The 13,134-nt window shown below is 40.1% G+C and overlaps 1 protein-coding gene across 1 annotated transcript; it reads right to left on the reverse strand.

Moving 5' to 3' along the window:
• Positions 1 to 1,272: 1,272 nt before the first annotated feature.
• Positions 1,273 to 13,128, reverse strand: ints9 (integrator complex subunit 9). The gene is made up of 17 exons (XM_032586290.1): positions 12,781 to 13,128; positions 12,285 to 12,412; positions 12,145 to 12,205; positions 11,954 to 12,016; positions 11,639 to 11,778; positions 11,309 to 11,395; positions 10,515 to 10,635; positions 9,331 to 9,465; positions 7,617 to 7,728; positions 7,348 to 7,528; positions 7,200 to 7,260; positions 6,168 to 6,339; positions 5,857 to 5,981; positions 2,494 to 2,661; positions 2,301 to 2,399; positions 2,080 to 2,217; positions 1,273 to 1,607 (listed from the first exon to the last, which is right to left on the reverse strand). Exons 1-17 carry the CDS (start codon positions 12,787 to 12,789, stop codon positions 1,431 to 1,433), a joined length of 1,977 nt encoding a protein of 658 aa, XP_032442181.1. The 5' UTR covers positions 12,790 to 13,128; the 3' UTR covers positions 1,273 to 1,430.
• Between the last annotated feature and the right edge of the window lie 6 nt (positions 13,129 to 13,134).

Raw genomic sequence — 13,134 nt, forward strand, 5'->3', positions numbered from 1 at the left:
TTTATCTATTATGACAGGAAAAATGTGCTGTTTCTGCTTGCTCACCTGATCTGAACAGTCAGCCTGTAGTGCAGAACAAAACCGAAACACTAAAAACTGAAGGAGGGCGTTCCTTCCAGACTGTTCCTTTTTAGATCCAGACGTCACAAGAAAGTCACCAAATCTAGAGAGAATGCAGAGCTAAAAGCAAGTGATGGTAGAAGTAACAATAAACCTGGTATGCAATGCATTTATAACAAAAGTATCGTCTGGTTTATTATCTTTGGTTCCAAAAAACGGCAACAGCAATGTTCAGAAATGATGTGTGGTGCAAGAACAGCAAAGTAACTTGGATGCATAAAAATAAAACAAAAATATAAAGGAAATACTGAAATAATGTAAATGAACAATCAGTTTCAGCAGTGCCCCTTATGTTGACCTAATCGCGCCGTCCCTTGGTTGCCAGTTGAGGATTTGTGGAAAAATGATATGCAGAAAAAGCAACAGAGTGCATCTATACTTCTTGAATAAGTCCATGAGCTCCGCTTGACGTTTTCTCCATATCTGCCTGTAGGAATCATGATAATGAAAACATCGACCATCTCGCCTTTTGGAGAAGGAAAGGTTCTCCTCTGATTGTCTCTAAACTTACCAGGTAGATCAGCAGTGGCTGCAGACACAGATGAGACGGTAGGTACAGAGGATGGAGACGGACCTAAGATGGAGGAAATAGACATATTTATGACTTACTCTGATTAAATTCTCTTAGGCATAATTCCTATAGCTAAAAATGAAATGTATACTAGGTGAGTGTTTCTCTCACCTGATGCATCGTCCACCGCTGAGCCAGAGAATGTGGATCGGTATTGAGCTGGTTCTGAGGCTCCAAAAAATAAATGGCAACTAATTTCCTAGAGAAGTTTCACAGAACTTATAAATTGATGTAAAAGTAATATTTTTTTAGCCACATAAATTATCATGCCCAGCAGCAAACAATATATCTCCAACTACAGCTTAGAGTAGCTCAATGATAATACAGTATCATGTAGTTGATATAAAAATGTCTAAAAAATGTAAGACATTTAGATGTTTTCGTTATTTGAAGCAACACAGAAACATGTAGGATCAATCACGAGAATAGGGCTCTGACTCTTTATATAAATGTGAATTACCAATGAATGAAAAATAATTTTTTGGTTCCAATTGACTGATTGAGGCAAGAAAATATTGTAAAAACAAAACGTGAAAATGTCGGCGCCTCCAAAACACTGCAGTGACTCAAGACACACCGCACAAGATGTTTGGGAAATTATTTAATACAAAATAATGGATCTGGACACGTTTCATAAAAAAACAAACAAAAAAGAAAAACTACAGTTAAATACGACATTTCTCCTCCCCAGTCCAGTGTTTGTGCTGCAGCAGAGGGAGACCAGGCCAGATGGACGCGCTCAGAGTTTCTGCAGGAAGCGCAGCACCAGGTCTCTGAGCGTGGCCCGCAGCGGCTCGTTGTTGTCGCAGACGATGTGCGTCCCGTCCTCCTCCAGCTGAATCAGGGTGTCCTCGGCCTGCAGGTGGAGGATGTGTCCGTCTGCCGTCTCCTCCACTTTGACCTCTGTGATCCCGTGCTGCTCGTCACAAAAGAACCAAACGCACAGGAATGAGAACTGAGCCCAGTTTTGAAGGGGCTCTGTTCTGTGTTTTCCAGGCACTTTGGCCAGTTTATAGCAGTCAAGTAGCTATGTTATAAAAATGCCATAAATATCAAATATAACTTAAAAGACATTTGGCTTCTTAATGTAGCGCTTTGAAATTGGACCTCTGTCTCTTTAAGAAACTTCTGCTCTTTCTGAAACTCCGTCCTTCAGCTAGTCATCACATGCCTCCTCTATTAACCCTTTAACAACGTTTTTTTACCAGCGTTTCGCTGAGAAGCAGCTCCTATAATGAGCTCAGCCATGGGAGATTAAAGGACTTCAAACATGCATGAATCAAAGCAACACTTCAGGTATGTTTTTGATGAGGGAATAGCATCATAAGATGATATAAAAAGTTAATTTTTACATGATACTGCCCCTTTAAGAGAACATTCACTCTGACCTTTTGCAGGGTGGCCAGGAAAGCCTCCAGGGGCACAGCTCCGCTCAGCAGGGGTTTGGGCGCCATCGTCACAGGGGGCTCCTCCATCACCCGCTTCCTCTTTTTGCTGGGGGCCACAGGAGGCGCTTTGGGCACCGACTTGGCAGGGTTAGGGTTTGGGAGAAAAATGTCAGCCAACTCCAGGGACGCCAAACACTTCCAGCACATCCTGCGGCCCTCACCTGCAGCGTGTGCTTGTTGTCCTTGGACTGCAGCACTGCCGACACGGTCGCCACGGAGACGCCGGGTTTAACCTCAGAGGGCACCAGTGAGTTGGCGAGCTAGAAGAGGAAGAATCAGGATTCCGGGACTTAAAACCCGCTAGAGAGGGACTCTAACTGGATGTCAGTTTCCTCTAACTGACGTCAGGGTTACCTCAGGCAGGATGTAGACTCGCTCGTAGCGCCGCCTGAAAGGCAGGTTGAGCACGGAGCAGCGCCTGTAAGGCATGGGAGGGGGCTGCAGCTCCAGCATCAGGTCCGAACGGTGGGACTGCGTCAGAGGAGGCTGGGTGTACTGCTCCGGACACACCACATGGAGGGGCTGAAGGACAGACGCACGTTCGGACAGTTCACTTTCCCACATTTTGTCTTGTTGCAAACACAAACGTCAACGTGTTTCCATGGGATTTCATGTAACAGGTCAACACAAAGGAGCAATTAAATGTGAAGTGGAAGGAAACTGATACAAGAAAATCATAAATCTGTTTCTGGTCCAACATCATTTTTAAGAATTGTGATATACTGACATACTTTGTAAGTCATAATCTTAAAATAACAACAATAATAAAGACTTGAAATATTCCACTTTGTATGTCATGAATCTGTAAAATATACTCACTATTTGAAATGAGTAACAAAAAAAACCCTTTTTTTTTACGATATTAAAATTTTTTGAGATGTGCTTGTATTTATAAGTATAGGAGACTCTATATCTTCTTCGGTGCCCATCTGATGTGGTGCACCCCAAGGATCGATCTTCGGCCCCATCTTGTTTTTCATTGTATGTCCTGCCTTTGGGATCAGGAAGTACAATATTTCCTTTCCTTGTTATCCAGATGACATCCAAATTTATCCAATTGGATGCATCTGACTCACTGCAGCCTCAGTCATATTGCCATTGAGATGAAAAAACACTGGTTGATACAAAACTCTCTCAGACTAAATGAAAATAAGAGAAATCTTATTGCGCCCCTTTTTATGATGCAACTTATTTCCTTGGTCTTCTTGCTTTTATAGTTTCTCCTATGTCAGAACTCAGAGTGTTTTAGGGCAAGTCTAAACAAGTAAAATCAATCAAAAACATTTTTTATGAGATGTGTCAAATTGCTGAAGCAACATTTGTTTTTCTTTCTTTTTTTTACTCGCATTCATCACCTCTAGATTAGACGACTGCATATCTATCTTTAAAAGGAATCAGAAAACACCAACATCTGACGCCAGTTTTTCAGATCTGCTTCGACTATTTGTCCGGTTGCTTTTAGAAACGTTCACAGCTTTTTATCAATTTTGTTGCATTCCAGAATTACGCACTATGGTTGGGTTAAACTTTCACATAAAACCCCAGTAAAAGTAAAGTTTTTGGTTGAAACTGGTTTAAATGTGGAAAAGTTGAAGGTGTATGCATACTTTTATGCATACATGACAGACTGAGCCAAGTATCATCAAAGACTGAACTAAAGTGGGTTAAACAAAGTCTTAGCTAGCATTAGCTGATAACCTAAGTGAACAATAATAAATAAATAATCATGACTTGTATCTTAACCTAACAGAGCCGCTTTCTAACCCCTCCTGTCCTCATTTCTTCTTATTGAAACACCTGCCAGCTTCGGCATATTCTGTTTTGCCACATTTACCCACAGTTATTTTTGCGCAATTCCACTAACGCAGAAATTCACGCAAAATCAACAGATCGCCCCCATTATTTCGCATTAATGTATAATTACGAGTTAATTGCAAATTTTCTACAAAAATGCTTGAGAACATCTGGTTTCAGCGACTACTAACTCTCACCTGCAGGTGGCAGTATTTCTTACTTCCTTATCAGTCAGTGATTAAAGTGGTGAGTAATGAAAACCTGACTATTTAAGTTCTTTAAATAACAAAAATAACTTCTTGTTCTTTTCCCATCATTGTTTTCTGTCTGTATGTATATTTTTGAAGGAGTTTAATATATATATATATATATATATATATTGCAAATAGCAATATATATTTGCAAAAATATTTAGAAATAATTGTAAAATTCCTTGCAAATATTTCTAAAGCAGCATCACAAAATCAGTCATTTTGATGGCAAAAAAAAGACATAAAAATAAACACAAAATCCGGTGACCTGCTGCTACTGCTATTCCACTGGTCTGATAATCAAAAGTTAAGGTTTCTGCTACAGCAGGCATGTCCAAAGTCCGGCCCGGGGGCCAATCATGGCCCGCGGTCAGATTTCATACGGCCCGTAGCTTCGGTCTTATAATGTATTATTTATGGCCCGCCTGCACTGTCAAACAGAATAAATAAATCATAAAACTTGAAACTGTAATTCCTCCTTTCACCAAATGGTGGCAGCACCACTTTAATACTATCAGTCTGCCTTCATGCAGCGAACCCCTCTCTGCTCATTTCTGCCACTGCAAAGAAAACAAGTTAACAGTGAGGGCCGCCGCTTTCAAGAGAGATGGGAATTACAATACTTCTTCACTGAAAATCAAGGCAATTGTGCTTGTCTAATTTGTGAGACGGTTGCCTTGTTCAACGTAAAGAGACACTAGCAGACTAAACATGCTAACGCATACAACAAGCTAACAGGGAGTGACCGTGCTGAAAAAGTGAAGCAGCTCCAAGCTGCACTGGCATCACAACAGCAATTCTTCACGCAGGCCTGAGTCAAAAGAAAATACCACCAAAGCAAGCTATGAAGTGGCCATGTTAATAGCTAAACATGGCAAACCTTTTACTGAAGGTACATTTATCAAAGACTGTGTTATGAAAATGGTGGAGAACATTTGCCCTGAGAAGAAGCAAGAATTTGCGAATGTTTGCCTGGCACGTAACAGTGTGGCACTGAGAGTTGAGGACATGAAATTGAGTATTTTGAACGATAACCGTCTGTCACTATCAACAGTGAAAAGCCAAAAGAACATTTGTGCACTTGGATTTATGGCCATTATTTTTATTAAACTCTTGAGTAAGATTTGGTTATTACTGTTGATGTTATGAACCTGTAGATGTGACACAAACTATTACTTTCTGAAAGATATTCTAAATGACAAGAGCAAAATTAACTTGTTTTAAGATTTAATAATAACAGACAACTTTGCATTACTTATAACTCCTGTTTAAGATGTTCTTGAGGCAAAGATATTTTTAAACTCATGTAAATTTAAGGTATTTCATACAGTTTGTTCAATGTTATCTGACTCTCCAGATATGAAAGAAAAGCAGAATTTGTGTTTTTAGAGTTGTTCTCATCTGCCTGAGTGGCTTATATTTGGTTTTTTTGTCATTTGAAAGATAAAGATAATTGTGACAATGAAAATTGTTTTATAACAGAGTGTATTTGCATGACACTTTTGTAGTTAAAAATGTCCGAACAAACTATTGGCCCCCGGGCATCATCAATTGATCAAATCTGGCCCTCTTTGCAAAAAGTTTGGACACCCCTGTGCTACAGTATCCCACATTTTACTATTCCAGAAAGCACATACATTTGATCAATGATGTGATGATGTGAACTGAATACCTGCACTTCCTTCAGGAGCTTTGAAACCTGATGGAAGTTGAGCCTGGTGTCAATAGGACAGTAAACACATTTCATGGCTAGCGGCTGGTACGGAGCCAGGGCATCCAGGTAGGAGAAATCTGGCTCTGAAAGGAAAAGAAGAAAATAAAATAAAATCAGCTTCAAGATCAAGTTGGATTGGTTAATAAAATCTCTAAATCTTTGTAAGCAGAATGAGAACTGCCGGAGGGCGTCCAGCCGCACTTTCTCTGCATGGCGGAGAAATGTTAAAATTTTTTTTCCTATTTCCTCAGCATCTGTGTGGTAGTTACCTGTAAAGATGACGGTGTTAAGGCTGGATTTGCCCCACAGCTCCATGAAATGAACCACATCGCCGAAGCGCAGTGAGGGGTGACCGGTGAAAACCACGCAGGGCTGGCGGAACTCGCTGCTGAAGTCTCCGTGGATGCTGGGATAGTGCTTCAGCTTGTTGGTCTGGATCAGCTGGAACACAAGACTTATTATAAATGGAATTTAAGACCTATACCACTACAGACATGTCTGAACGTGGCCCTGGCAACTGACGATAAATTCCCACTTACTCAGGATGGACGCCAGAAAAGCTAGTAAGCTTGCTGGCAAGAGTTCATTAGCAGCTAGTTAGCGGTAGCTTCAACTATCTCGAGGCACAAAACGCAACGAAGATGTCTGAGTGCGACTCAAACGTTTGCCTGACCAAAAAGTCGCATGAAAAAAAAAAAACTAAAATGAAAAATAAAATATATGACATTAAATAGTCTTTCCATGACAAAATGTAATGTAGTTAACTAACTAGCTAGATAGCGGTTAGTTAGCTAGTCCTTCCATGATCAAATTTAAGACCAGTGATGAATATACCACCCTGCTTCCTAAAATATTCACCTAAATAAGTTTTTGCCAAAAGTGATGGGGTTTTTTCACCTAAAACTTCAAAAAATTACTTAGGCCATTATTTTAAGAAGGTAACTATATTAAAAGGCCAAATTACTTTATACGATGAATCTAATACATTTTAAGGCCTCGATTTTAGATACATATAAAGAAATGTTTAGACTTTTTAAGGATGTGCTGACACCTCGTCAATCAAACGGATACAGTCACCTGATGGGAATGTTGCTCAAACTCTGCACTAGTGGAAACTCAAGCATCTGGAAAATTCCAGAGGAGACGACATTCCTGGATCTTAAAAGTGTCACCTCGGTTTCAAATTTTTGATCTAGAAAGCTGTTTTTCCAGCTGTAATATTCCAGCATGTGAGGCCACTTTGACGGAATTGTTTTGTCAGAAATTGCAGCATCATTGTTGGTGCAGCAGGTGGAAATTACCTCTGCGTGTGGGAAAGGAGGCTCAGGAAGATACACCTTGGTTTGCTTATTGTGACAAAGCCTGAAGTGAGAACAGAAAGAAGTGGAATAAGAATGACCAAGAAGTAATGAAGAAAACATAAAGAGATCTTAAGGAAGAGCTGCTCACCACTCAGCAAAGATCTGTGAGAACTCCAGGGAGCTGTTGGCTACGGGTGAGATGAAGTAGAAGGGCGTGGTCCCCAGGTTGGCGCTCTCGATGAATTGGTAGAGGCACTCCAGCAGGTCGTATATCACTCCAGAGGAGTAGCAGGGGACCAGCACGTTGCCTCCCGCCCGGATCGTCATGGCTGCGGGGCCAAACCCAAATACAAGCTCCAGTCAGTGAAAAAAAAAAAAAGTTAGGCAAATAGTTTCTTCTGGACATTTTTAAGCTACCCAGGTTGCTGCAGAATTCTCCCAGCATGCCGTCTGGGTTGGCGGTGGGCATCTGCGTGAGGCCTGTCAGAATCAGAACGTCGCTGTTCTTCAGGGAGCTCTGGTCCATCGGCTGGGAAAAGAAACAGGAAGCACACGTCCCCTTTACCAGAGCGCCCTGTGACTGTGTGGTTTAGTCTTTGTGAGGACGCAAAATCAGTGGCGTTTGCCTCTTCCCTCGCTTTAAACTACATTAAACTGCCTTCAGTTTTGCTTTAAATTCACCAACACATTAAACAGTCTTCTTTTTACACCCTGATTTTGTTACAGGGTATCTGCAGGTTTTGGCAAGAGAAATTTAAGGCTTCTTAAAACCTTTTTTTTATGCCACCTGTCTTGAATGAAATTTAAGACAGAAAAAAACTATAAATACAGGGAATGGTTGGGAGATTCTACTGAATTACAATCAGGCATAGCAAAAACTGAAATTTTCTGGCTCTGTTTGTGGCTCTTGGCAGCAGCATTGTGTTTCTTATAGAGTAAGAAACACAATGCTGCTGAAAGAGTAAGACATTGCCTATGGCTCTGTTTGCACAGAATGCACCTGGCATCGTATAGGTTGGCCTCAGAAGTGAGGCGATGGCAAAAATAAAACTCATCCAGTCAGCTGGTGATACATTTCTACTTACAATCGATGCAAAACAGATAGCTAGCTAACACGGGTATATTAGCAGCTAGTTAGCGGTAGCCTCAACCACCTTGAGTCACAGAATTCAATCAAGATGTCTGCGCGCGACTCAAGCTGCACATATGGGGTTAAAGAGTCCGGCACGACAAAATTTAAGACCTGTGATTAATGTATTTAAGGCCACTTCGCCTTTTTTTAAAAAAAGTAAGACATTTTTAAGACTTCAATTTTCAACTCATGAATTTAAGACTTTTTAAGACTGTAGTGTTTCTTGGTGGAAAACCCTGCAGAGGCAAAGAAGCAGCTTAAAGCATTCCTCACATTCACTGACACGACAGCGCAGTGGATGTCTTTGATTTACATCACTGATGATTTTGTCAGCTACATTAATCATTTTATTAAAAAGGCACAATCACCTCATAGTGCTTTAAAAGTGACATAATGTCACCTTGCTAAAATAATGGCCTACGTCATTTTTTGACGAAAATGAGTTTTTTTTTCTTCTTTTTTTGCCTAAATCATCTTTTGGCAATAAAAAGAGGGTGATTTTTTTTTGGTTGAAGAAAATTTTAAAAAAATTGCAATTGGACCATTATTTTAGGAAGCTGATGATAATCAAAGTGGACCGCTCAACTTTCCATTTTACTTTCTGTCAAAAAAGAAAAAAAAAAATCCACAAAGTATTAAATGAAAGCCGCTGCTTTGGGTTTTAGTCCATATTTGTAGCAATCATTGCAAAGACATCATGATAGAATTAATTATGTGCCGAGGTGCAAATAATTAAATGACGGCACTTAATTGGAAGTTTCCGACTCAACACATTTCTGTCAATTGATCCAATCAACAATATTTTTCCCTCACAATTTTCAGTTAATTACTGAATCAAGACATAAAATGTGTTTTATGATGATGTACGACAGATTCTACCACAATTTAGAGCAATTAGAACTTTTTTTTTTATTTTTTAAATCCCCCAAGTGAAATGCAGGTTTCCTCACTGACCCAAACATTTCTTCCTCAGGCTCTGAGTGCAGAGGAGGGATTTACCTGCGGATGTGTGGTGAGGAGGGAAGAACCCGACACGTAGGACACCTTCTCGTGATGCGACTGGATGATCCAGTTGGAGCTGCCCAGCGAGTAGCCGGAGCTCAAGGGGGAGACCTGCACGGCTCCAAACAACTCCTGGACAACGGAGTCAGGGTCAGGACAGCAAACAAATACGAGAAAAACAACAACTGTGGCCTGGAAATTCCGTGTTAAAACATCTTGCAACAGAAAGAAGATTCAAATGGACTGAAATGTTTCGGTTTATCTATTGTTGTGTTTTAGCATAAGGAAAAAAATAAAGTATTTTAAATTTCTGCAAGCGTTGGTATCAGTCAGTCTAATTATCAGTGTTGTCTAAAGTTTAGCTGCAATGCTTTATATTTTGTCAGTATTTCCGAAATATGTTACAGAATATCTGAGTTGGGGACGCACCCATTCCCTTTTTTCACTTCCAATACCGATATCTGAAGTCTGATCTGATATAGAACTGTGCTTAAAACGTTTTTTGTAACGTACTGAGTTACAAATTTATTTGATAAGTCTCCACCAGTACAGCACACTTAAATACACTAAAATATTCACAAGCTTGGTCAAACATGTAAAAACGACTTTAATCTGTTCAGTCAGTGCACTTAGGAGAATAACAGCCAACGTAAAATAAATAATAAAGAACTTGACAAAAACAGGTTGACTACGTTGGTTAAACATGAACATTTTTTTACCTTCTTTCAAATGTTTCAGAAACAAGCAATAAGGAATTCTAAATATGATGTGAAATAAACGATAAACCATCACGTCACTCAGAGCACAAAGCATAGAATTAGACTGAACAGAGCTACCCTTTTCACTGATACCCGATACAGATATTAATATCGGATCGGTCCATCTCTAATCTCAACATGCTGTAAAGAGGTTATTTTTTTTACTGTTTTCCCATTATTTTATTGTCTTTCCAACATCTGCTTTTTGAAGGGGCGTCCCATTTCTCAGCTGAATATTTCAACTACTCTGACATTTGAAATGGCTTTCAGGCAGGAAAAAAATAATAAACGTATAAAAAACTAAAAATACCGACGAGCAAGCCCGGCTGACGTCGATCACCCAAACAATTTGTTTAAAGAAGCTGGAATGAGCTTCAGGATGTGGGTGTGTGAGGTTTTGTCTGAGTGAAAAGTTGTTCCTACCACTTTCTGGGAATAGCCGACGAGCTGCACTTTGCTGAGCGCCGAGTTGACCTCCTGCATGCTGTAGCACCGTTTCCACGTCCACACGTCCACCGCGTCCTTCAGCGGCCCAGGAAGCATCCTGATGTGGAAGAGCGTCGTTTACTTACATCAACCGATGGTCTATTAAAAGGCTTCACAACCCCGAAGTGTTTTTTTTTGTTGAAAGACAAAAAATAAGAAAGGAAGACCTGGAGCTGGAAAGTCATTTTCAAGCAGAACGCTCTGCACAAGACTCCACTGCTGAAGAAAAATCATGCTGAAGCTCATTTCAAGTTAAAATACTAACAGAGCATGGTAAAAAAAAAACAACAACAACAAAGTTTGGAGGTGGGAGCATCCTGATGTGGGGCTATTTGTCAACATATGGTTTCAGCAGACTTCATATAACTGAGGGAAGGACAAAAGAAAAACTGAACCAAGATTGTTTTAAAATTATTTTTCAAAATCAGTAAATAACCAGGGAAACTGAACTGGTTTTAAAAAAATAAAGTAAAACTCCAAGTCAGTGATGGAATCCTATGAACCAAAGATTACAGAGCACCAAAGAGGCTACAAGAAATTCAATATGTTTTTTTGGGGTTTTTTTAAAGTCTTTGTGTGTTTATTATTTGAGTTGCTGGGGGATTTATTTCTGCTTGACAAAAACAGGCCATGGAAAATTAGGAAAAGCCTCGAGAAGCATAGAAAAATGAATTCTACAAAACTAGTTCCCTTTGAACTTTTTCTACTTCTTTTGCGTTTCGTTTCCAGACCTCTGAATTTCCTTGTTCTTCCAGCAGGTGGCAGACTGAGCTTTGGGAACCCTCTCCATGAAGTTCACCAGTTCCTCCATTAGCAACCTGCAGGGAAACGAGGTTTCTTACTCGTCAATAACTTCATCGGTATATTAAAACTATTTTACATGTAAGACGAAGGAGCAAGCTCAGAATTGACGGTGAGATTTGTAACTAAAATCAAAAGCAACAAGCTACAAAAAAAAAAAATTTAAATTCTCTATTTCTTGAATTGTTCTCTTTTGTCATTAACAAATGAAGTAAAACAGCAAACGATGTTCCATCCATTTCAGCGCCCTTCGTACTCGCCTTCCTATCTGCAGGGTGGGCTCTGTGGCGTACACCGTCCCTGTGAATCCGGTGTGTTCGGTGATGTAGGGCAAGGCCATCATACAGTGGTAGTTGGAGATAAGGATGACGTCGATGGTGGAGAGATCCAGCAGTTCTCTCTGTGGGAGAGAAATCAACAAGAATTAGATCAAGATGAAGAGCAAAATTTGCTTTTCAGGTGTTTACAGTGATGTGTAGAACACAGATGATGCAGCAGTGTACAGTGCATATTGCCTAGGTTAAACCCTAGCCACGTTTTCTTCTAATAACAATCATCTTGGCTGGATTATTTACCTCAGGGAGACAGAACTCGGGCTGGGAGTCCACAAACACTCTGCCGGCGCATTCTTTCAGCTCCTGGGAGGACGAAGAGGACTTTTATTTAATCTGTACCTTAAAAACTATTCATGTAAAACCTTTTTTTCAACTGAATTTACAACCTTTCACTGTACGCTACACTAATTCAATCCTGTAACTCCTCTTACCTTTTCCAGGTTTATGCTCCCATCCTTTGAGATCCAGCCAGGAAGCTTGGAGAGCCTCGGACTGATTATATACAAAATAAAATAAAATGTAAAAAGTATTTAATCAATACATCCCAGTCATATCACTTTTTTTTTCTTACCTGTGCACCAGAGGAAGAGGCAGGAAGTTGAGGACAGAGGTGGTGTCCAGTCCACAGTCCAGCATTATGGTGGTGGATTTGAATTTGAGAACATTGCAAGGCAGCGTTGGGTGACCGGACAGACAGTACTGCAAAGAGGAAAAGGGGACCAGGAGGCTTTCATTGTAAAATATAACAGGGTAATGTCAACACAACCCCAGAAAAGATGCAACAAACTGTTGCTTTTTAAGTGTTTTGAACAGAAACCAGCTTTCTTTGTCGGTGCAAGGATATGAAATATCAATTATAGGACTATTAAACGAACTACTTCCAGTCTTCACTACATCAAACAGCATGGGAGGCTCAATGAAAGTACACTCATTAGCCTTGTTGTTAGCTGCTTGGCTAACCACAGTGAATGGATTAGCTTCTAATGCTACTTTCTAAAGCTCTCTAGACCTCTTCTCAAGCCGCTATGGCGTTGTGTATTATTTTAATATTTGTGTTATTTACTCACCAGCTTCATTTTAAGAGAATTTAGGACTGAAAAATGCTATATTTTAGCCCTCGTAGCTAACCTGCTAATATTTTGTGTTACATTGTTCAGTCTCCGCTCGTGATGTATGCTCTCTTCCGCCCCCTACAGAAACGGAGTATAATTCCACCAGACGAGCCAGAGTAAGCACCGTGGATAACCGAATAAAATCAAAGATTAATTTAATTAAATTCAATATTTATCTAAACAATGTCCCATGGCTACATGCCCTCTCTCCCATCGTTTTTACTAAGAACGGAAAACGACATTCCTAGAAGTCTTGTCACAGTAACAGTGGGATGAAGGTCTATGCTTAGTCTTATAACACAACTTCCC

Source organism: Xiphophorus hellerii, chromosome 15 (genome assembly GCF_003331165.1).
Source record: "Xiphophorus hellerii strain 12219 chromosome 15, Xiphophorus_hellerii-4.1, whole genome shotgun sequence".
NCBI lineage: Eukaryota > Metazoa > Chordata > Actinopteri > Cyprinodontiformes > Poeciliidae > Xiphophorus > Xiphophorus hellerii.